At 43.2% G+C, this 24,801-nt stretch overlaps 1 protein-coding gene, 2 long non-coding RNA genes and 1 pseudogene across 3 annotated transcripts in view; 2 read left to right on the forward strand and 2 right to left on the reverse strand.

Moving 5' to 3' along the window:
• The window catches only part of TTN (titin), a 274,932-nt gene extending 262,627 nt beyond the window's left edge, over window positions 1-12,305 (forward strand). Inside the window, exons 341-348 of the mRNA XM_081579499.1 lie at window positions 72-377; window positions 748-1,341; window positions 1,463-7,170; window positions 8,189-8,345; window positions 9,075-9,766; window positions 9,859-10,012; window positions 10,540-10,842; window positions 10,979-12,305. Of these exons, the coding sequence (XP_081435625.1) occupies window positions 72-377; window positions 748-1,341; window positions 1,463-7,170; window positions 8,189-8,345; window positions 9,075-9,766; window positions 9,859-10,012; window positions 10,540-10,842; window positions 10,979-11,277 (8,213 nt within the window). The 3' untranslated portion in view covers window positions 11,278-12,305. The remainder of the gene's footprint in view (window positions 1-71; window positions 378-747; window positions 1,342-1,462; window positions 7,171-8,188; window positions 8,346-9,074; window positions 9,767-9,858; window positions 10,013-10,539; window positions 10,843-10,978) is intronic.
• The window catches only part of LOC145541876 (uncharacterized), a 93,201-nt gene that overhangs the window by 49,561 nt on the left and 18,839 nt on the right, over window positions 1-24,801 (reverse strand). The window lies entirely within an intron of this gene.
• The window catches only part of LOC145541877 (uncharacterized), a 45,879-nt gene that overhangs the window by 4,630 nt on the left and 16,448 nt on the right, over window positions 1-24,801 (reverse strand). The window lies entirely within an intron of this gene.
• Window positions 23,643-24,591, forward strand: LOC145542470 (oxidation resistance protein 1 pseudogene; annotated as a pseudogene).

Genomic DNA, 24,801 nt, shown 5'->3' on the forward strand with positions numbered 1-24,801 from the left:
AAAATTAAAAAAATAAAAGGTCTTGGGAGGCACACTACAGAGACCACTACAATTGTATTTTCCCCCAACAGATAAACCAGACAAACCTACAGGACCAATTGTGATTGAAGCTCTATTGAAGAACTCTGTGGTGATCAGCTGGAAACCACCTGCAGATGACGGAGGCTCCTGGATCACCAATTATGTGGTGGAGAAATGTGAGGCCAAGGAAGGGGCTGAATGGCAATTGGTGTCTTCAGCCATCTCAGTGACAACCTGCAGAATTGTGAACCTCACAGAAAATGCTGGGTATTACTTCCGGGTTTCGGCTCAGAACATGTTTGGCATCAGCGAACCTCTAGAAGTCTCCTCAGTTGTGATCATTAAGAGTCCATTTGGTGAGTATAACCTCTACAGACAGTCTTCCTATAGCAAAATTCCATCTGTATGTAAAACATTTTTTTTAAACAGAAATGACTTTTGAAAGGAGACAGCAAAGATTCAGCTCAAGTACAAGTGTCTTTTATGTCACTTGAATTTTGCTGATCTAAAAGGGCACATATATACCCTATCCCCTTCTTCTTTAAAAAGGAACTTCCTGTTTTGATAAGCTTCTTAGCATAAAGTAACCAATTTCATTTTTCTAGATTAGCTATCATTAATAGAACTTTGGGTTCATAACATTTTATTTTAAAAAAAAGAAAAAGCTCTTCATAAAGCTGTCTGTTTCACCTGATGAGTCAAATGCTTTTTGTTTGTTTTAAACAGAAAAGCCAGGTGTCCCTGGAAAACCAACTATTACTGCTGTCACAAAAGATTCTTGTGTTGTGGCCTGGAAGCCACCTGCCAGTGACGGAGGAGCAAAGATTAGAAATTACTACCTTGAGAAGCGTGAGAAGAAGCAGAACAAGTGGATTGCTGTGACAACAGATGAAATTCGAGAAACCGTCTTTTCAGTGCAAAACCTTATTGAAGGTCTTGAATATGAGTTCCGTGTGAAATGTGAAAACCTAGGTGGGGAGAGCGAATGGAGTGAAATATCAGAACCTGTCACTCCCAAATCTGATGTCCCAATTCAGGCACCACACTTTAAAGAGGAATTGAGGAATGTGAATGTCAGATATCAGAGCAATGCTACTTTGGTCTGCAAAGTAACTGGCCATCCGAAACCAATTGTGAAATGGTACAGACAAGGCAAAGAAATCATCGCAGATGGATTAAAGTACAGGATTCAAGAGTTTAAGGGTGGCTACCACCAGCTCATCATTGCAAGTGTCACAGATGATGACGCCACTGTTTACCAAGTCAGAGTTACCAACCAAGGAGGGTCTGTGTCTGGCACTGCCTCCTTGGAAGTAGAAGGTAAAAACACATCAGTAGACATCATTTTGGTGCAAGATTACATATTATTAATGGGGGGGGCACTCTTAAATAGTTTTGGGTGTTACTAAATTATATTCTTCCTTCTTTTGTTCTGATACAGTTCCAGCCAAGATACACTTGCCTAAAAATCTTGAAGGCATGGGAGCAGTCCACGCTCTCCGAGGTGAGGTAATCAGCATCAAGATCCCATTCAGTGGCAAACCAGATCCAGTGATCACCTGGCAGAAAGGACAAGATCTCATCGACAACAATGGCCACTACCAAGTTATTGTCACAAGATCTTTCACATCACTTGTTTTCCCCAGTGGAGTGGAGAGAAAAGATGCTGGTTTCTATGTGGTCTGTGCTAAAAACAGATTTGGAATTGATCAGAAGACAGTTGAACTGGATGTGGCTGATGTTCCCGACCCACCCAGAGGAGTCAAAGTTAGTGACGTGTCACGAGATTCTGTGAACTTAACGTGGACTGAGCCAGCTTCTGATGGTGGCAGCAAAGTCACCAACTACATTGTTGAAAAGTGTGCAACCACCGCAGAAAGATGGATCCGGGTAGGACAGGCCCGAGAAACACGTTATACCGTGATCAACTTATTTGGAAAAACAAGTTACCAGTTCCGTATAATAGCAGAGAATAAATTTGGCCTGAGCAAACCTTCTGAGCCTTCAGAACCAACAGTAACCAAAGAAGATAAGACCAGGGCTATGAACTATGATGAAGAGGTAGATGAAACCAGGGAAGTTTCTATGACCAAAGCATCTCACTCTTCAACCAAGGAGCTTTATGAGAAATATATGATTGCTGAAGATCTTGGGCGTGGTCAGTTTGGAATTGTCCACCGTTGTGTTGAAACATCCTCAAAGAAGACATACATGGCCAAATTTGTGAAAGTCAAAGGGACTGATCAAGTTTTGGTAAAGAAAGAAATTTCCATTCTAAACATAGCTAGGCACCGAAACATGTTATACCTCCATGAATCATTTGAAAGCATGGAAGAATTAGTTATGATCTTTGAGTTCATATCAGGACTTGACATATTTGAGCGCATTAATACAAGTGCTTTTGAACTTAATGAGAGAGAGATTGTAAGCTATGTTCGCCAGGTGTGTGAAGCACTTGAGTTCTTACACAGTCATAATATTGGACACTTTGACATTAGACCAGACAACATCATTTACCAAACAAGGAGGAGCTCCACTATTAAAATCATAGAATTTGGTCAAGCCCGTCAGCTGAAGCCAGGGGACAACTTTAGGCTTCAGTTCACTGCCCCTGAATACTATGCACCTGAGGTCCACCAGCATGATGTTGTCAGCACAGCCACAGACATGTGGTCTCTTGGAACACTGGTATACGTGCTGTTGAGTGGTATCAATCCATTCCTGGCTGAAACTAACCAACAGATCATTGAGAACATCATGAATGCTGAATACACCTTTGATGAAGAAGCATTCCAAGAGATCAGCCTCGAAGCCATGGACTTTGTTGACCGGCTATTAGTGAAAGAGAGAAAATCTCGCATGACAGCATCTGAGGCCCTTCAGCATCCATGGCTGAAGCAGAAGATAGAAAGAGTCAGTACTAAAGTGATCAGGACATTGAAACACCGACGTTACTACCACACCCTAGTCAAGAAAGACCTCAACATGGTTGTGTCTGCAGCCCGGATCTCCTGTGGTGGTGCAATTCGATCTCAGAAGGGAGTGAGCATTGCTAAAGTTAAAGTGGCATCCATTGAAATTGGCCCCGTTTCTGGGCAGATAATGCATGCAGTTGGAGAAGAAGGAGGCTATGTCAAATATGTATGCAGAATTGAAAATTACGATCAGTCAACCCAGGTGACTTGGTACTTCGGCGTTAGACAGCTGGAGAACAGTGAGAAATATGAAATCACCTATGAAGATGGAGTGGCCACCATGTATGTCAAAGACATCACCAAATTTGATGATGGTACCTACAGATGCAAAGTAGTCAACGACTATGGTGAAGACAGTTCTTATGCAGAGCTCTTTGTTAAAGGTGTGAGAGAAGTTTACGACTATTATTGCCGTAGAACTGTGAAGAAACTTAAGCGCAGAACAGATACCATGAGACTCCTGGAAAGACCACCTGAATTCACCCTGCCTCTCTATAACAAGACAGCTTATGTGGGTGAAAATGTCCGGTTTGGTGTAACTATAACTGTCCACCCAGAGCCTCGAGTAACGTGGTACAAGTCAGGTCAGAAAATCAAACCAGGTGATGATGACAGGAAGTACATATTTGAGTCAGACAAAGGTCTTTACCAATTAACAATCAACAGCATAACTATGGATGACGATGCCGAATATACCGTTGTGGCAAGGAACAAATACGGTGAGGACAGCTGCAAAGCAAAGCTGACTGTAACCCCACACCCACCTCCATCAGATACAACCCTCAGACCCATGTTCAAACGGCTACTGGCAAATGCAGAATGCCAAGAAGGCCAAAGTGTCTGCTTTGAGATCAGAGTGTCTGGAATCCCCCTACCAACGTTAAAATGGGAGAAAGATGGTCGGCCACTGTCCCTTGGGCCTAACATTGAAATTATCCATGAAGGCTTGGATTATTACGCTCTTCACATCAGGGATACTTTGCCCGAAGACACCGGTTATTACAGGGTCACAGCCACAAATACAGCTGGATCCACCAGCTGCCAGGCCCACCTACAAGTGGAACGCCTGAGGTACGTCAAACAGGAATTCAAGACAAAAGAGGAGCATGAACGACATGTGCAGAGGCAGATTGACAAGACCCTGAGAATGGCTGAAATTCTTTCTGGCACTGAGGCTGTGCCACTGACACAGGTTGCCCAGGAGGCGCTGAGAGAAGCTGCCATCCTCTACAAACCAGCTGTCAGCACCAAGACCGTGAAAGGGGAATACCGACTTGAGACAGAAGAAAAGAAGGAGGAGAGGAAACTCCGCATGCCTTATGAAGTACCAGAGCCACGCAAGTACAAACAGACCACCATTGAAGAAGACCAACACATTAAGCAGTTCGTGCCCATGTCTGACATGAAGTGGTATAAGAAGATACGGGATCAATTTGAAATGCCTGGGAAGATTGACAGAGTTGTACAGAAGAGGCCCAAGCGCATCCGCCTTTCAAGATGGGAGCAGTTCTACGTGATGCCTCTCCCCCGCATCACCGATCAATACAGACCTAAGTGGCGGATTCCCAAACTGTCCCAAGATGACCTTGAAATGGTGAGACCAGCCCGCCGGCGCACACCTTCACCCGATTACTACTATTATTACAGACCCAGGAGACGTTCTCTCGGTGACATCTCCGACGAAGAATTACTCCTGCCCATTGACGACTACCTGGCGATGAAGAGAACAGAGGAAGAGAGGCTGCGTCTTGAAGAAGAGCTGGAACTGGGTTTTTCAGCCTCGCCCCCGAGCCGGAGCCCTCCCCGTTTTGAGCTTTCGAGTCTGCGTTATTCTTCCCCACAGGCTCACGTCAAGGTGGAGGAAGCAAGAAGAGACTTTAGATACTCAACATATCACATCCCAACCAAGGAAGAGACCAGCACAAGCTACGCCGAGCTGCGGGAGCGGCACGCCCGTGCCTCGCACAGGCAGGCCCATCAGCGGCAGAGGATCATGGCCGAGAGGGAGGACCACGAGCTGCTGCGGCCCGTCACCACCACCCAGCGCCTCTCGGAATACAAGAGCGAGCTGGACCACCTGGAGAAGGAAGCAAAGTCTAGAAAGAAATCGAGACGCCAGAGAGAGGTGACGGAAATAACGGAGATCGAGGAAGAATATGAGATCTCCAAACACGCGCAGAGAGAGACATCCTCCTCGGTGTCCAGGCTGCTGAGACGCCGGCGCTCACTGTCTCCCACCTACATCGAGTTGATGAGGCCAGTATCTGAGCTGATTCGGCCGCGGCCACGGCCGGCTGAGGAATACGAAGATGAAGAAGATGAAGATGACGTAGAAAGAAGGTCTCCTACCCCAGAGAGGACTCGTCCACGTTCCCCCAGCCCTGTGTCTAGTGAGCGATCACTGTCAAGATTTGAGAGGTCGGCAAGATTTGATATCTTTTCCAGGTATGAGTCCATGAAAGCCGCTCTAAAGACTCAGAAGACATCAGAAAGGAAGTATGAGGTTTTGAGTCAGCAGCCTTTTACACTGGACCACGCGCCTCGAATCACACTGAGGATGCGTTCCCACCAGGTTCCCTGCGGCCAAAATACACGTTTTATCTTAAACGTTCAGTCAAAGCCAACTGCTGAGGTCAAATGGTACCACAATGGTGTAGAACTCCAAGAGAGCAGTAAGATTCATTACACCAACACCAGTGGGGTCCTGACCCTAGAAATTCTGGACTGTCATATTGATGACAGTGGAACATACCGTGCTGTGTGCACCAACTATAAAGGTGAGGCTTCCGATTACGCGACCTTGGACGTCACAGGGGGGGATTACACTACCTATGCTTCCCAGCGCAGAGACGAACAAGTTCCCCGATCTGTCTTCCCTGAGCTGACAAGAACAGAGGCATATGCAGTTTCATCCTTTAAGAAAACATCTGAGATGGAAGCTTCCTCTTCTGTCAGGGAAATGAAATCATTGATGACAGAGACCCGGGAAAGTCTCTCCTCCTATGAACACCATGCGTCCGCAGAAATGAAAAGTGCTGCAATCGAAGAAAAGTCGCTGGAAGAAAAATCCACACACAGGAAGATCAAGACGACTTTGGCAGCAAGAATTCTCACAAAGCCAAGGTCCATAACCGTCTACGAAGGTGAGTCTGCAAGGTTCTCTTGCGATACAGATGGTGAGCCAGTACCAACTGTGACATGGCGGCGTGGGGGACAAGTCATAAGCACTTCCGCCCGCCACCAAGTGACCACCTCAAAGTACAAGTCAACTTTTGAGATCTCTTCAGTCCAGGCTTCAGATGAGGGCAACTATAGCGTGGTGGTGGAGAACAGCGAAGGGAGGCAAGAGGCGCAGTTTACTCTGACCGTTCAGAAGGCCAGGGTTACTGAAAAGGCTGTGACATCACCACCGAGAGTCAAATCCCCGGAGCCTCGGGTAAAATCCCCAGAAGGAGCCAAGTCTCCAAAACGAGTGAAATCCCCAGAACCAGTGACTCCTCACCCCAAAGCTGTACCGCCCACAGAGACAAAACCCACACCAACAGAGAAGGTTCAGCAGTTGCCGGTCGCTGCCCCGCCTAAGATAATTCAGTCCTTGAAGGCAGAAGCTTCTAAAGACATAGCCAAGCTGACCTGTGTGGTTGAAAGTAGTGCATTATGTGCAAAAGAGATCACCTGGTACAAAGACGGCAGGAAACTGAAGGAAAATGGGCATTTCCAGTTTCATTATTCTGCAGATGGTACCTATGAGCTCAAAATCCTCAACCTCACCGAATCTGATCGTGGAGAATACGTTTGTGAGGTTTCTGGTGAAGGTGGAACTTCCAAAACTAACTTCCAATTTGTGGGACAAGCCTTTAAGAGTATCCATGAGCAGGTGTCAAGCATATCAGAAACCAAGAAAGCAGCTCAGAAAACTGCTGAGTCAACCGAAACCAAGAAAGCAGCTCAGAAAACCGCTGAGTCAACAGAAACCAAGAAAGCAGCTCCAAAAACTGCTGAGCCAACAGAAACCAAGAAAACTGAACCCAAAGCTCCTGCGTCGATTTCCACAAAACCAGTAATTGTTACTGGTCTGCAGGATACCACTGTTTCTTCAGACAGTGCTGCTAGATTTGCAGTTAAAGTTACTGGAGAACCCCAGCCGACTGTCATTTGGACAAAGGATGGAAAGGTAACTGGTTCTTTTTTTTTTTTTTTGAATGTGTTAATTAACTTTATTTTGATAATCATTTCACAATATACACATGTCAAATCATCACATTGTATACCTTAAATTTATACATTATTTGTCAATCATATTTTAATAAAGCTGGATAAAAGTAAAAGTAAGTAGAATAGATGTGTTGCATTAGAAAGTAAGCCCAAATGTCACTTTCATTCTAAATTTACAATTTCTTTTATCAAGATTTTTCATTAGGGCAAAAATATAATAAAAGTCATTTTGTGTATACCTTCTCCTTTTTCTTTCCTCCTGGAACAAAAAGGTCCCAGAGTGTGAAATGAAATCCTTGGAATCTACTGAAATTCTTTCTTTAAAATTGGAATTTTGTCCCTAGTTCCATGTTTAGTGCTATTTTCTTGTCTGACCAGAAAGTACTCTTCTCTCTCCAGCATTCCAGTATGTCATACATCAAAAGATTTGGATGTGTGTGTGTATACACGTGTTTGTGTCTGTGTGGAGGGGGACAGGGGATTAGGAACATCTGGAAGAAGGAGCAAAAGATAGATGCTTACTTGTAGCTCAAGCAGGAAAAGCTAGATTTAGATATTCCTTTGTGTCTAAACTTAGAGCTATCATGAACCATCTCTAAACTAGGAAAAGAAAGGATGCTATTTCTGAGTTTAGATTTAGGGAATGAAAGACAAGCTACCACTCAGGGATGCAGATTTTCCATCATATAATCATCACATATTCAGAAGGAGGTCAGCTTCTGAGAGTAGATCTATACGGCTTACCAGTAAGAAGAAAAGAGCAAATGAGTGGTGGACAAAAGCTTTGTTCATACCTAAATTTGCAGGATTTACCAGTTTATTTTGGGGACTTCCCTGGTGGCTTAGATAAGGTAACTGGTTCTTAAATGACCTTCTTTTCTAAAAAAATAAAAAAAAACTAACCCTCTTCCCTTTTTCCCAACTCCCAAAGAAAGTTTAAATCACTTTTTAAAATTTAAATCACTTGCATTCCACAGGCTATAACACAAGGAGGTAAATACAAACTCTCTGAAGACAAAGGAGCATTCTTCCTAGAAATTCATAAGACTGATACTTCTGACAGTGGACTTTATACCTGTACAATAACAAACTCAGCTGGATCTGTGTCCTCTAGCTGCAAATTAACAATAAAAGGTAAGCTGGCTTTTATTCTTACCAACAATTTTCAGAAAACTATATTGAGACATTTCTAAACATGCTTGCTTATACATACACACACACACACACACACACACACACAGTATTAAAATAAAAACTGTTTTACCAAGTTACAGAATACCACTTGTACACAAATGTACAAATACACATATTTGAAGTTAGGATATAATTTATATTTATTAAGTGCATAATTGTATGTAGTGTTATATAAGATTCCTGCTCCCTGTAATGTTTAAGAATGAATAGTCAGGTGAATATACCAAATGGTACTTCTTCCCTAAAACTTCGCTCTTGCTAATTTTCCAAAGCAGTGGAAAGTTAATGAAGGAGCTATATCAGTTTTCCCAATTAAAATGAGTTTGCCTTCATCTGAATCTTCTAAAACATAATTAAATTGTTTTAATTTATCAAAATCTCCTAAATCCATCCATCTCCTAGATCCTTTAACTATTCCTTTCAAAACTTTTTTCCCCTTAAGCCACAGAATTCATTCTTCAATTTAGTTTAGTTTAAATAATCATTACACTGATCTCAAGAGTCACGCATGACAACTTTCCAAGATTGGGGCTGAGAAAGAATCAAGTATTACGTACACTGCATGCATAAGTCAGTATTTTTTCTTTGTATATTACGTGCAGAATCCACAAGGCAAAAGGGTAGGACCTCTTTTCCATTCAATTTGCTTTACGGAGCTTTCTTTTTCAGTTGTAAAAGACACTGAGATACAGAAAGTATCTGCACAAAAGACCTCCGAAATTACATCCCAGAAGAAGGCATCTGTCCAAGAGGAAATCTCCAAGAAAGCCCTCATTCCTGAAGAAATCAAGACATCAGAGGTAAAATCTCACGAAAAGCTAGCTCTCAAGGAGGAAGCTTCAACAGTTCTGATTTCCGAAAAAGTCAAGAAATCAGAAGCCACCTCCCTGGAAAAATCTGTTGTCCATGAGGAAATCACTAAAACATCACAGGCATCGGAAGAAATCCAAACTCGTGCTGAGATCAAAGCGTTTTCTACTCAGATGAGTATAACTGATGGTCAGAAAGTGACTTTGAAAGCCAACATTGCTGGCGCCACTGATGTGAAATGGGTACTGAATGGGGTGGAGCTCAGCAATTCTGATGAGTATAGGTACGGCATCTCAGGCAGCGACCAGACCCTGACCATCAAGCAGGCTGGTCACAAAGATGAAGGGATCCTCACCTGCATCGGCAAAACCAGCCAAGGCATCATTAAGTGTCAGTATGATCTGACCCTAAGCAAAGAACTCTCAGATGCTCCAGCCTTCATCTCACAGCCCAGATCTCAAAATGTTAATGAAGGACAAAACGTTCTCTTTTCTTGTGAAATCAGTGGTGAGCCATCGCCTGAAATCGAATGGTTTAAAAACAACCTGCCAGTAAGTTTAATTATGAATGTTACTGAAGAGAACTTTCAATACTTCACACCTGAATAGCTCAAAAAAACATTTTGTTTTTCTCTTCTTTTTAGATTTCTATTTCTTCAAATATCAGTGTAAGTCGTTCCAGAAATGTATATTCTCTTGAAATCCGAAATGCATCAGTAAGTGACAGTGGGAAGTATACAGTTAAGGCCAAAAATTTCCGTGGCCAGTGTTCAGCTACTGCTTCCTTAACGGTCCTTCGTAAGTATATCTTTACCACTTTCCTTACTTGCTTAAGGCCATTGTATGGTTTTGTTTTTTGCTTTTGTCTTTCTGAGCACAGCAAACTCTCAGGAGCCTCTTTAAAAACCATGTGTAAGAGACACAGGGTTCCTGTGTGAATTCATTCTTAAGTCAATGTTTCTTTACAGCTAGATAGAAATATGGATAAGTTAACTTTCAAAGCAAAGCTACCAGCTGTCCTGTTACATGTATTTTCAGAATGCACAATATAAAAATTATTTTCTATATGACTAACCATTTTTTTCCTAGTGATTCTAGCACCTGCATGAAATGTAATAATAGAAATATAAGGATTCGTTTCTGGGAGACACTGGGCTAGCTCTTGACAACTGTATGTATGTATTTGCTTATGCTTTCACAGCAAATTGTTTGGGTTATGTTTCTCTGTGTGCGTGTCTAAGTTTCCATTTCTGCAAGTCAATGTCAGATGTCACAAATTAACCAGATGTCATTGATGTTCACTGTGTATCTGCTATGCTCCACAGCTCTAGTTGAAGAACCTCCCAGAGAGGTAGTATTGAGGACAAGTGGTGACACGAGCTTGCAAGGAAGCTTCTCGTCTCAGTCAGTCCAAATGTCTGCCTCTAAGCAGGAGGCCTCCTTCAGCAGTTTCAGCAGCAGCAGTGCTAGCAGCATGACTGAAATGAAATTTGCAAGCATGTCTGCCAAAAGCATGTCCTCCATGCAAGAGTCCTTTGTAGAAATGAGTTCCAGCAGTTTTATGGGAAAATCTAGTATGTCACAACTGGAAAGTTCAACTAGTAGAATGCTTAAAGCAGGCCTAAGAGGTGAGCAATCAAATTATTGGTAGAAGTAGACAAGCCTAGTAGCACAGTAGAATGTTTAGTACATACAATTCAGTAGAATGCAAGTTTTTATTTTTTTTTCAGTGATTCTAAAATTTGTTGTTGTTGTTCCATAAAGGAATTCCACCTAAAATTGAAGCTCTTCCCTCTGACATCAGCATTGATGAAGGCAAAGTTTTAACAGTAGCCTGCGCTTTTACGGGTGAACCTACCCCAGAAATAACATGGTCTCGTGGTGGAAGAACAATTCACAATCAAGAACAGCAAGGGCGATTCCATATTGAAAACACAGATGACCTGACGACTCTGATCATCATGGACGTACGGAAACAAGATGGTGGACTTTATACCCTGAGTTTAGGGAATGAATTTGGATCTGACTCTGCTACTGTGAATATAAATATTCGATCCATTTAAGAGGGCCTGTGCTCTCACACTCAGACTCATTCTTAACCTTTCCCAAATGATTCACATGGACTAATCTTTCTATCTTTCTGATCTGTAAATACTAAAAAAAAAAAGAGTAGTTTTGTATCAACCTAAATGAGTCGAAGTTCAAAAATTATACATTTCAATCTTTTCATAATTGTTGACCTAAGAAGATTACACATTTTCTAGTGACATGTACATACTGTATATAGCCGAATTAACGGTTATAAAGTTTTGTACCATTTATTTTATGACATTTTACACTGTAACTATTGAAACTAACGGTTGGTAGGAGAAAGTTTCTTATGGAACGAATACCCTGCCCAACACTTAAACAATCTTTGTGCCTCAACATAATGTTGATGTCTAAGTATGCCTCAGTGGGTCGAGAAATTCCCCATTGAAGATGTCCTATCCACCGAAACAATGCTGTGCACATCACCTGATACGTGCACGGATACTTATGGAATCAGAAATGTAAGGCATTGGTGATGTTTGCATTTACCCTCCTGTAAGCAACACTTGAACGTCTTACATTTTCTCTGATGATGTCACACTCAAAATTATCATGACTTAAATATTACCAGAGCAAAGTGTAACGGCCAACACTTTGTTCGCTCATTTCACACTGTCTCTGACCATAGAGAGTGCCTGGGTAGCTTGGAAAAGTAACATCACCTGGCCATCCCCTCAGTTAACCAAGTTATTCATGCGTTCCTATGCAAGAGCAGTGTCAACTCTTGGAGGTTCAGGGGTGCAGCCAACGCCTTCGTGTGGTAGTTCTAAATTTAAATTAAACCAGAAACTGGGGCAACTAAGCAATGAGCCACAGCAAAAAATAAAGAACAAAATAAAGCTGTCGTTAAATTTAAAAACAACAAAATATTACTAACTGCCCAAAATATCAATTTGATGTAGTTCTTTTCATGCAAGTTTAAATTCAATTGTTAGTTATCATTGTTGGACCTCCTTGAGATAGTAACAACAAAATAAAGCAAGCTATCTGCACCTCAAAATGTGTGGCTGGTTGTTTTCTGTGAAATTCTGCAGTTGGGGAGGTATGTGTCTTTGAAAATCACAGAAATGATCATAGAGAAGAAAAAGCAACTCAGGTTCTCTACAGCAAATATTTAAATTATCATGTTGAATGTACTCAACAATTTTTTAAAAGCACAGATATGATTCTCATGGATAAATTTATCCCATAGGTTAACAAAAATCCACCAAAATAAGAAATCTTCTAAACATATTATCAAGAAAAATATTTTTATAGGGACTGATTCAACTACATCCAAAGGTACAGGAACATCAAAAATCCACAATATTTTTGTGCAAAGATGAGCAAGATGAGATAGACTCTGTTCCTTAAGAAACATATAGAAGAGAAAATGACCACTTCAGAGAAAATGATCAATTGTTCAACTGAATCCATTACTGACTATTGTAGCTCCAAACTGAGACAGAACAAATCAGTCTTCAAAGCTAAAGAACTCTTTTTTTTTTAAAGCACTCATTTTAAATCGTATAGTCCTACCATGCTTTTCAAAACAACTGATCTATACTTAATAATAAAATACCTAGCGCCAGAAAAATCTGTATTTATCCATCTCAATTAGATAATCCTAACTGTAAACCTATAAAGTTGATTCTTTGCCTAAATTACCCCCTAAATGTAAATATAAGTGGCCAAAGCTGAAGCAAATGCACAGTCAATTCCCACTCCCCAAAGAAGATCTTGGGTCTGCATTAGTTTATTCAGCAAATATTCTTTCTTAAGGCTTCCTTGGTGGCTCAGCAGTAAAAGAATTTGCCTGCCAATCCAGGAGACTCGGGTTCAATCCCTGGGTCAGGAAGATCCCCAGGAGAAGGGAATGGCAACCTGTTCCAGTATTCTTGCCTGGGAAATCCCATGGATGGAGGAGCCTGGTGGGCTACATACAGTCCATGGGGTCACAAGAGTCAGACACGACTTAGTGACTAGACAAAAACAACTACAACAAATTTTTTAAGTCAGATTCCCTAAAAGCAGACTCTAGTTGTTTGAGGTACTGCTCTCAGAAAGAAACAAGTGAGGGGAGCAGACCAGGGGAAGAAAGCTAAGCAAGAATGTGGTCTCAGCAGGAGCTTCAGCCCCATCCCATAAGTACCATAGTTGGTTCCACCTGGGAGCAGGGACACAGACCATCTGGATCCCCTCATCAGTGGCTACAGACTGTGAGCTTGTGGGGGTGGGGACAAGTGAGGGATATAACCTCTGGGTGAGGGGCACCCCTTGGCCAGACAGCTCTCTGCAGACTAGCGCAGCTCAACAGCCGATGCTCACGAAACCAGGTGACATACACATAACCTGGTTCTGGGCAGTACTGACAGCACCCACGACACCATCAAACAACTTAATACCTATTCTTGAGACAGGCTGGGACCCTTTGCTGTAGTGCCTGCACCTGGACAAATGTCTTCTCAAGCAACAAAATATAGAGCAACTATGAAGGACTAAAAATAACTGCATGCATGTGTAGTTGGGGCAAATTATGAACAAGATACAGAAAAGACCAAAAACCCACACAGTACCATCAGGTAGGTGGGCAGACCACTTAAGCTACCCCTGAACCCACCGCTACCCTCACCCAGTATAAGGAACCAGCTCACCCCTGCTCCCCTCCATGAAGCAAGCAGGGGAAACTCACTTGTTTCTGCTCCTTCCTGCTGCAGCAGGGGCCCCAATAAAGCCTTGCTGGAATTTCTTGTCTAGCCTCTTATCAATTTCTATTGACTAAGGAGGCCACAAACTCTGGTCCACGAACATACGTTTTGGGGACACAATGAAGGGACAGTTGTCCCTGTCCAAGGAGAGGATCTGGGCACCGCCAGGGACCACCGAAGGCAGCTTCCCCAAGGGTGATGAGCGCTCGCCTAGACCTCGTTTCAGTGTCACCACATTTGATAAGTCTGCCTTCCTGGCCCCTGGCGGCCTCAGAACCCTCATTCAGGCAACACTCTCCCTGCCACCTTTGTCCCTTCCCCTCTCCTGAAATCTCTCTACTTCTCCCCTCTCTGTCCTCTTACTTCTGCCCCATCCTTCCCAGAGAGTGGACATCGGGCAGCTGCTGCATCACTCCTCTCGGCTTGTGAGACCCTCTGGCCAGCAACAGCTCTCCTTGACCAATGTCAAACAGGTGGGAGAGGCCTGCCTCACACTGTGCAGACAGACCTTGGTCCAGTAGGCTCTCCTTGACTGGAGATTTACAAGAGTGAAAGATATTCAAACCTAATATCACGTAGTGGCTGGAAGTCTGAGTGCCTCACAATATTCTCACCTTTATTTTCCTGCTGCCAAGAGATGTCCCACTGGGAACAGGTTGAAATGGCAGATTTCTATATACTGGTGGATGCATGGGTAGAAGTCCCATCTGTGGGTTGGGGACCCAGAAATGATGCACCACTGGCTGGTTTCCAGGCTTGATCACCCCAGTGAGCAGTGGACAGGGTGCTCCCTCCATCACCGGCCCTTTCTGGAAGCAAGTGGGTTGGTGCCTGAATAGACACCTGCAGGGGCAGGTTGAAAGGGCAATCCCTTTCTGTCTCTGTTTTTCAGTCTTTTCTGTCCCTCCTCCCTTTACCTCTCCCTTGGTCCTCAGCCCTACACTCCTGTGCCCTTCATCCTGAAGACTCTTTGTGTCTTTAAGTTTCTGTCATTGTACGTGTTTTTAAAAGGACCTCTGTTTTATGTATTTTTGTCTGTCCAACTGATCCTGCAAGTCTCTTCCAACATTGTGGATCTGGTGGAGCACTTAAGCCTTGAAACGCAATAACAGCCCACATGGCCTGAGACTCTAGGCTGGGGTTGCTTAGTAGGACTTTAAAGAACACCACACCAGGGGGAAAAGGAAAGAAGCTTGCCTTTCTCCCCCCTGCCTCCACTGCTAACTGCTCTGCCTGTGGCTCTAGGAACTCTCTGATCTACCTATGGTCCCCCAGATGGAGAAAAAAAACAAAGACGACTTTTAAACTCTGACGGGAAAACCACTGGATCTCTGGTTCTTGTAAATGAGTTGTATTTAATTGGCTTAAAGGAAACTGAGTACTTACATACATTCTCAGAAATATAAAAGAAACTAGCCAGAGTACATTTCAGATTAATGTAAATATGAGAAATGCCCAGGGTATCTCTGCATTCTTAACAACTGGAGACAGTTTAAATAACACAGTTTAAAAAGAAATAAACTGATTTTCTTTTCCAGTGCAGCCTGGTGCCAATATGCACAGGGTGACCAGGAGAAGTGGTCAGAGAATGGATCCCTTAACTTTGTTGTTTCGTTTTTTTTAAAACAAAGAATAACTTAATGAAAACATTGTTGTTGTTGTTGCGTCACTCAGTTGTGTCCAACTCTTTTGTGACCCCATGGACTGTAGCCTGCCAGGCTCCTCTGTCCATGGGATTTCCCAGGCAAGGATACTGAAATAGTTTGCCAGTTCATTCTCCAAGGTAGCTTCCCAAAATACAGGGATCAAACCCGTGTCTGCTACATTGCAGGCAGATTCTTTACCACTGAACCACCTGGGAAGCCCCAATAAATACACAGAATATTATAAAGGCTTTTGAATCCTTCTTTTCTTGCCATCCAATAGTAACCACTAAGGTCAAATCAGCTGTTATGATTTCCATGTGTTTTGTTTTTTTAAGCATTTCCCCAAAAGTATAAATCTATAAACAGTCTATTTTTCTGTTTATGTTTTCAAGCTTGATATAAATGATACCACACTGTACATCTCTCACAGCTTGCTTTTTTAAGGAAAGCACTTTTGTCATGGAAAAGTTCAAATGTATACAAATAAACAGAATAGTATAATGAGAATGGAAACAACAAGGCCCCATCGTGCAGCCCAAGGAGCCACACTCCATATTCATGAAAAACAACAGTGGAAAAGAATACAAAAAAGAATATATATACATGTACAACTGAACCACCCTGCTGCACAGCAGAAATCAATGCAATGCTACAAATCAACTATACTTCAACAGAAAAAATAAAAATCTTTTAAAAAGAATAGTATAATGAACTCCTATGTATCCATCACCCAGCTCCAATGATCAACTGGATCTCTTTAACACCATTTTACTACTGGATCTATTTTTGTAAGCAGCCCCCAAAATGGAGAAAGGTCCCATGTGTGCAGGCCTTTATACTTTATCGAGACTCAGGCCTGAGGAATTTTTATCATGTGTGTGTAGCCTCTATGCCCATGTTGTTCCCAAAGACTGGGAGCCAGACCTTCTCACAGACCCCCCCCCTTCCAGTCTCTTTTAATTAGTCATTGGCATGCTGAGCCTCCTTCTTGAGCTCCTTTTTCTTCCCCTTCACCATCTCCTTCAGCTTCTGGACTCCCACCTTACCACCCTTTCAAATCAGAAACCCCCAAATCAGTGCCCCCAATGCTTTTCCCAGTGGAGCTCTGATCAGGTTCAAAGTTAACACCCACTTTTGTCCCACAAAGCCTTTACCCCCTTCAGGAAGTAGCTAGAATGTGTGTCCCCTTCTCAGTGGCAGACTTGGGAATTTGTAAGCAGAGATTTGGCAGGTTCTCAGAGAACCCTGACAAGTTTAGGAACAAATTTGTCAGGCTGAGGTTGACACACTCTCTCACCTGGCAGAACATCATGGTTATCTGGGCCCACTGTTGCAACCTGAGCATATACTGAGAAACACCAGGGAACATGCAGATGGCCTACTGGCCACCAACCCACATCAGCAAATTTATCAGGGAAGTGAGGATGCAGTCCCAGAACATGACCCACGCTGGGACTATGAGATCATGTAGGCCAGGCTAGGGTAAGACATGTTACCTGTCTATCAGAAGGAATGAAAAACTGTATGGTAAAGCCTGTAAACTAGGTGAGTTCTAAGAGGTTACAGAGAAGAAAGATGGAAAGCTGCCACCTTCCTGAGCCAGCTAGTACATGAATATACACCCTCTGTCCACAGAAGGGACATCACTACTGGCCATGCCTTATCAAATGGTTGTCTAAGGAGTCCTTACAAATAGCTGAGAAAAGAGACGTGAAATGCAAGGGAGAAAAGGAAAGATATCCATCTGAATGCAGAGTTCCAAAGAATAGCAAAGAGAGATAAGAAAGCCTTTCTAAGTGAACAATGCAAAAGAATAGAGGAAAACAATAGAATGGGAAAGACTAGCGATCACTTCAAGAATATTAGAGATACCAAGGGAACATTTCATGCAAAGATGGGCTCAATAAAGGACAGAAACAGTATGGACCTAGCAGAAGATATTAAGAAGAGGTGGCAAGAATACACAAGGAACTATACAAATAAGATTCTTAACCACCCAGATAAACACGATGGTGTGATCACTCACCTAGAGCCAGACATCCTGGAGTGTGAAGTCAAGTGGGCCTTAGGAAGCATCGCTACGAGCAAAGCTAGTGGATGTGATAGAATTCCGGCTGAGCTATTTCAAATCCTAAAAGATGATGCTGTGAAAGTGCTACACTCAATATGCCAGCAAAGTTTTCATTCAATCAAAAGGTCAGTTTTCATTCAATCCCAAAGAAAGACAATGCCAAAGAAATGTTCAAACTACTGCACAATTGCACTCATTTCACGTGCTAGCAAAGTAATGCTCAAAATTCTCCAGGCCAGGTTTCAACAATATGTGAACTGAGAACTTCCAGATGTACAAGCTGGATTTAGAAAAGGCAGAGGAACCAGAGATCAAATTGCCAACATTCATTGGAACATAGAAAAAGCAAGAGAATTCCAGAAAAACATCTACTTCTGCTTTATTGACTATGCTAAAGCCTTTGACTGTGTGGATCATAACAAACTATGGAAAATTCTGAAAGAGATGGGAATACCAAACCAGGCATTGGAATACCTCCCTCCTTAGAAACCTGTATGCAGGTCAAGAAGCAACAGCTAGAACCAGACATGGAACAAAGGACTGGTTCCAAATTGGCAAAGGAGTATGTCAAGGCTGTATTTTGTCACCCTGGTTATTTAACTTATATGCAGAGTACATCATATGAAATGCAGGGTTTGATGAAGCACAGGCTGGAATCAAGATTGCCGGGAAAAATATCAATAACCTCAGATATGCAGATGACACCACCCTTATGGCAGAAAGTGAAGAGGAACTAGAGAGCTTCTTGATGAAAGTGAAAGAGGAGAGTGAAAAAGTTGGCTTAAATCTCAACATTCAGAAAACTAAGATCATGGCATCCAGTCCCATCACTTCACGGCAAATAGATAGGGAAACAGTGACAGGCTTTATTTTCTTCAGCTCCAAAATCACTGCAGATGGTGACTGCAGCCATGAAATTAAAGGATGCTTGCTCCTTGGAAGAAAATTTATGACAAACCTAAAAAGCAGAGACATTACTTTGCTGACAAAGGTCCATCTAGTCAAAGCTATGGTTTTTCCAATAGTCACATATGGATGTGAGAGCTGGACCATAAAGAAGGCTGAGTGCAAAAGAATTGATGCTTTTGAACTGTAGTATTGGAGAAGGCTCTTGAGAGTCCCTTGGACAGCAAGGAGATCAAACCAGTCAGTCCTAAAGGAAATCAATCCTGAATATTCATTGGAAGGACTGAAGCTGAAGCTCCAATACTTTGACCACCTGATTGGAAGGGCCGACTCATTGGAAAAGACCCTGATACTGGCAAAGATTGAAGGCAGGAGGAGAAGGGGACGACAAAGGACGAGATGGTCGGATGGCATCACTGACTCAATGGACATGAGTTTGAGTAAACTCTGGGAGCTGGTGATGGACAGGGAAGCCTGGCGTCCATGGGGTGCAAAGATTCAGACACGACCAAGCAACTGAACAGCAACAACAACTCCTGACATCAGGAGAAAATTATGAAAGCTCGAGGCTGGGCCCCAAACCTCATTGTCAACCTTGATAAAGGAGGTCTTCAAGGTCTATAACAATCGAGACTTAACAGAGAAGACCAATAAGGATAAGAGGCTAATAAAGAAAACAGAGCTATTGGCTGCTCTGACTCACCCACCACCTTGAGGGGACCCCAGAGGGCCAAGAAGGCTGGACAGGCTGCCAAGAAGCTTCCTGGGCCCAGATCAGGGTACCTTTTGTCAGAAGGAGGTCACTGGAAGGGGAACGTCCTGAGTGCCATCCTATGGGATGCCCCAGGGGCAACTTGACCGGCCCCAGATCCTCACAATTTATGTCTCCCCTTGCCTATGAAGTCGGGTCCGTTAGCATTATTCACTCCTTTTTGTATATGCCAGAATGCCTTCCTTGGGAGAGATTTGCTAAATAAGTTAGGAGCTAGTATATTCTTAGGACAGGGTGAAGTCCAAAGAGGCAGAGAACTCAAACAGAGAATGCATCTATTGGTAGCCCCAGATAAACCACCTGCTGGTCATCAAAATATTCCCCAAGACATCCCCCAAGAAATTAGAGAGCAAGTAGATAACAGCAGTTTAAGATACTTCAGTGTCAAGCAGGGCAAAATATGTTCCCCTCTACAGAAATAAGAGTAAGGCCTGGGAGGGAACATCCAGAGAGAATATCCCTGAAAGTCAGAAGCTCTGAGGGGAATCCAGCTGCTGGTCACCAAATTTCTAAAATGCAGACTCATTAGGCCCTGCCAATCCCCTTGTAACACCCTGATCCTCCCCATTCAGAAGCCTAATGGAAAGTATCATCAGTTTGTGCAAGACTTAGAGCAGTGAAGGAGGCAGTCATCCCTATTCACCCACGGATGCCAAACCCACACACCTTGTCACCCACACGCTGGGGAGCACTCAGTATTTCTCCGTTTGGCACCTCAAAGATGCATTTTTCTGTACTTCCCTCCATCCATACTCTCAATATCTTTTTGTCTTTGTATGGAGGGACCCTGACACCCTGGAGGCTACCCAATATACATGGACAGTGCTTCCACAGGGTGTTCAGAACAGCCCCCATTATTTTTGGAAATGCATTAGCAAGGGATGTGATCCTTGAAAAGGGAACACTGTACAATATATTGATGATTGATTGATAAGTACTGAGACCGAACAAGATTCAGATCAAAATACTGTTAAGGTCTTAAAGTTTCTGGTAAAAAAGGGATATATCTCATCAACCAAGGCTCAAATATCACAGCAATGGGTTCAATATTTAGGATCTGTTTTGACCGCTGGGGCCACACATCAGAAAAGAGCAACCGGTGGTTATGATCTCCAACCACAAAGAGGCAACACCGAGGCTTTCTCAGGATGACTGGGTTCTGTCATATCTGGATTCCAAATTATAGCCTTAAAGCCAAAGCCCTCTCTGAGGCTCTAAAGGAAGAAGAAAGGGAATCCCTTCATTGAAATAGCAACCATCAGTGACTCTAAAGACTGGGTTGAGCAGAGCATCAGCACCGAGACGTCCAAATTTGGACAAGCCCTTCACCCTATACATTCATGAGAGACTGGGGATAGTACAATGAGTCCTGACCCAAAAGCTGGGACCACATCAGCGACCAGTGGCTTATTTTTCAAAACAACTGGACACAGTGGCCCTGGAATGACCAAACTGCCTGCTGGCAATAGCAGCCATAGCCTTGCTGGTTAATGAGGCTTCCAACCTTACCCTGGGACAACACTTAGATGTGTTAACCCTTTATCAGGTACAGTCAGTGCTGGAAGTCAAAGATCATCATTGGTTGACTGGAGGAAGGTTAACAAGATATCAGGCCTCCTAACAGAGACTCTCAACATTACCTTATAGGTGTGCAAAACCCTGAACCCAGCAACTCTGCTTCCAGTAGTTGAGAGTGGGGACTTACTGCATCACTGTATAAACACCATAGAACAAACTTACTGCAGCAGATCTGATCTTCTAGATGAATCTCTTGACAGCCCTGAGGTCAAATGGTTTACTAATGGGAGCAGTTTTATAGAAATGGGAAACTGAAAGGTGGGGCCATTGCAAGTCTAGATCAAGTCACAGAAGCCAAAGCCCCACCAACCCAGACATCAGCACAGAGATGGAACTAATTCATTAATGGGAGCTTTGCAGTTAGGGAAGGATAAGAAATTAAATGCTTCTACTGACTCTAACTGTGGGTTCCACATGCTACATGCTCATACTACCATTTGGAAAGAAAGAGGAACGTTAACCACTAGAAATTCTCCTATAAAACATAAACATGTGATTCTGGCTGTTTTAGATAGGGTGCAGCTCCCAACCCAGGTAGCCACTGTAGGGGCCATCAGAGGAATGGATCTCTTGTGAGCCAAGGAGACAGCAAAGTTTATCAAATTGCAAAAAAGGTAGTTCAACTGCAAGAGCCTGAGCAAGTTATGGCCCTAGTGATTGATCACCCTGAACTCTGTAGCCTCCCCCAGCATTCTCCAAAAGAACAAGAAAATGCTGAGAAACGGGGCTATGAGAAGGGAAGCACAGGCTGGTAGAAAAAGGAGGGTAAGGTTCTAATTCCTGAGTCCCTACAATGGAAACTAAGAGTTTACATGATGCCACCCAGTATGGGAGGGATGCACTATGGGACTTGACACAAAAGGCTTTCTCAGGGAAGGGGCTTAAAAGAACAGAAAAACAAGTAATGCTTGCCTGTGATGTATGTGACCAGAATAACCCATAGGCCCATTCAATACCCCCATCATTACTCAAGCCAATCTACTGCCAAGCAACATATCTGGGGGGAGACTGGTAGTTAGATTTCACTTAAATGCCCCCACAATCAGGATATAAATATCTTCTGATACTTTTCACTGGATGGGTTAAAGCCTTCTCTGCCTGATCTGAAAAGGCTACGGAAATCTGTAATTTCCTTTTAAAAGAAATAATGCCTTGATTTGGACTTCCAAAGTCCCTCCAGGACAGTAACAGGCCCTCTTCCATAGCCCGAATCACACAGGGACTTACTATGGCCCCTAGGGATACACTATAAACACCTCTTGGCTGCCCCAGTCTTCAGGGAAGGTAGAGAAAATGAACCACACTTTAAAGAAAACCATAGCAAAGCTCTGCCAAGAATCTCATGAACCTTGGACCAACTTTCTTCTTATTGCACTACTAAAGGTCCATGTAGACCCCAGGAGTGGTCTGAGTCTTAGCCCATTTGAAATGATCTATGGAAGGCCTTTCTTACTACTGATATTCGAGAATTGTATTTGAAGGGGAACATTTAAAAGAGTCGTGTCCAATTCTTTGCGAACCCATGGACTATACAGTCCATGGAATTCTCCAGGCCAGAATACTGGAGTGGGTAGCCTTTCCCTTCTCCGGGGGATCTTCCCAACCCAGGGATTGAACCCAGGTCTCCCACATTGCAGGGGGATTCTTTACCAGCTGAGTCACCAGGGAAGCCCAAGAATACTGGAGTGGGTAGCCTTTCCCTTCTCCGGGGGATCTTCCCAACCCAGGGATTGAACCCAGGTCTCCCACATTGCAGGGGGATTCTTTACCAGCTGAGTCACCAGGGAAGCCCAAGAATACTGGAGTGGGTAGCCTATCCTTTCTCCAGATCTTCCCAACCCAGGAATTAAACTGGGGTCTCCTGCATTGCAGGCAGATTCTTTACCAGCTGAGCTATGAGGGAAGCCATTTAAAAGAATGCTGGATATGCCATCAACACCCCCAGCTGGCTATTAGCTCTCCTCATGCATTTCCCCTGAACTTGCTGGGTCCAATGGTAATTAACAATCTAAATGGGGTAAAATTGCCACCCCTTCACCTCTACTAGTCACACACACACACCTTCCAGAGGCCTATTCCAATGCTTTAGCCTGACTCCCTCATACAACTGGATCCAAGGTGTGGGGCATGCTACGTTAAACTGCACAAACAGCACTTGTTTTACATGCCCTGAAAACTCTTCCAAGGCATAATACACCAGATATCCTACAACCTTACCCACTGATGCCATGTTTCAAACTATGGCCCCACATCCCTAAACAACACAGAAGGGGGATGTGAGTGATGGGAAGGAAACATTCCATACACCTGGTCAATCTAAGTAAACCCACCTGTGGGATTCCAGACAAACAGTGATCAGGCCTATGGAATGCAACCCCCAACTGGTGTCAGCAGGATCATACATGAGCATCTAGTTTAAAATGTTGTAGAGAGTAGGGAGAGAGGCTACAGTGAAGGCTCCACACCCTGCACGTGACTCAGCAGTAGCGCCCTGCCTCTGTGACTGCCTGGCTTTCCTCCAAAAGCATTTCCCACCACGATCTCCTCCCTCCTGTCTCCTCAGGCCATCTCCCTGCAGTCAAAAGTAGTCCTCACTCTGGGATTGCTCTCCAATTCCTATACTCCAGCTCCCATCCACCACGTGTTCTGGTGGACTTGCATTCCTGTCTGGGACACTGGCCAAAAGAAGACCCTAGACAAGAAAGATGAGAGAAGAATGTCTTTTCAGAAACCCAAAGGGACTATTGAATATACTGTTGAATCAAAGGATTCTTTGAATAGTATAGCCCTGAAATTTGATACAAGCTCAACAAACTTGTTCAATCAAATATTCTCCCTAGAAGCTGTTAATGGACAGGTTTTATAATGTTCTCAATCCTGAATAAGTCTCCAATGTTGATCACCCTCCATCTGTAAGCCCCATAAGTCCTCTGTCACAAACATCATCCGAGGCTGTTTGATAAGACTACTAATCCTGATGTAGTCCACTCAAAAGAAGCAACTCCTTGAACTGCTTTTACTGGTATTCGACTGGCATGAGTTGTATCTTCCACTTCTGAAGAGGAAGAAGCACTTACTGAGAAATTTCTTAAAATTAATTGCAGATATACCACCAGTAGCAAGAGCACAGTCAGTGGTATGTTGCTAGTTATGCCAAATAATATAACATTTAAAATCAGTTTTAAATCAGTCAACAGGAAGGGACTTCTCCCACCTAAAGAAAATGACAAGAAGTTATACTGATGAAATAGACTCAAGAATCCGGAACACAGGTAATGACAGTGCCAGCACTGCTCCCAGGAGCACCAAGAGTCGCTTTCTGAAGATGTTGATGGAATCAGAACTCTCTCCTTTACAAGAGAAGCTTATTTCTTCAGACGAGCTGTGACAAGATAAATTGTCTGGTGCATCGAGTCTGTGCATACCGTCAATCAGAGTGCAGTAGAATGTTTGATAGTCATATCAGAGGCTGCTAGTACTCCTGATCACTTAAATCTGATCTGGACATACTACCAATGAAGTGGGGACTCTCTCTTAAAACAGACTTAAATAATCTTGAAATGGCCACTAAGGAAGGAGATCAAGATACAGATCTTCAAGAAACACTACTGACTCAATGGACATGAGTTTGAGTAAACTCTGGGAGCTGTTGATGGACAGGGAAGCCTGGCATCCATGGTGTCACAAAGAGTTGGACACAATTGAGCGACTGAACTGAACTGGATGGTGCTCTTCTGTTGAACCTATTGTGGTATATTATTTTTTAAACCATACTGATTGTTTTACTAAAGTAATCTAACTTAAGATATCGAGGGAATGAATACTTGATACTGCCA

This window comes from Giraffa tippelskirchi, chromosome 3 (genome assembly GCF_054371585.1).
Source record: "Giraffa tippelskirchi isolate mGirTip1 chromosome 3, T2T-mGirTip1v1.2.pri, whole genome shotgun sequence".
Taxonomy (NCBI): Eukaryota; Metazoa; Chordata; class Mammalia; order Artiodactyla; family Giraffidae; genus Giraffa; species Giraffa tippelskirchi.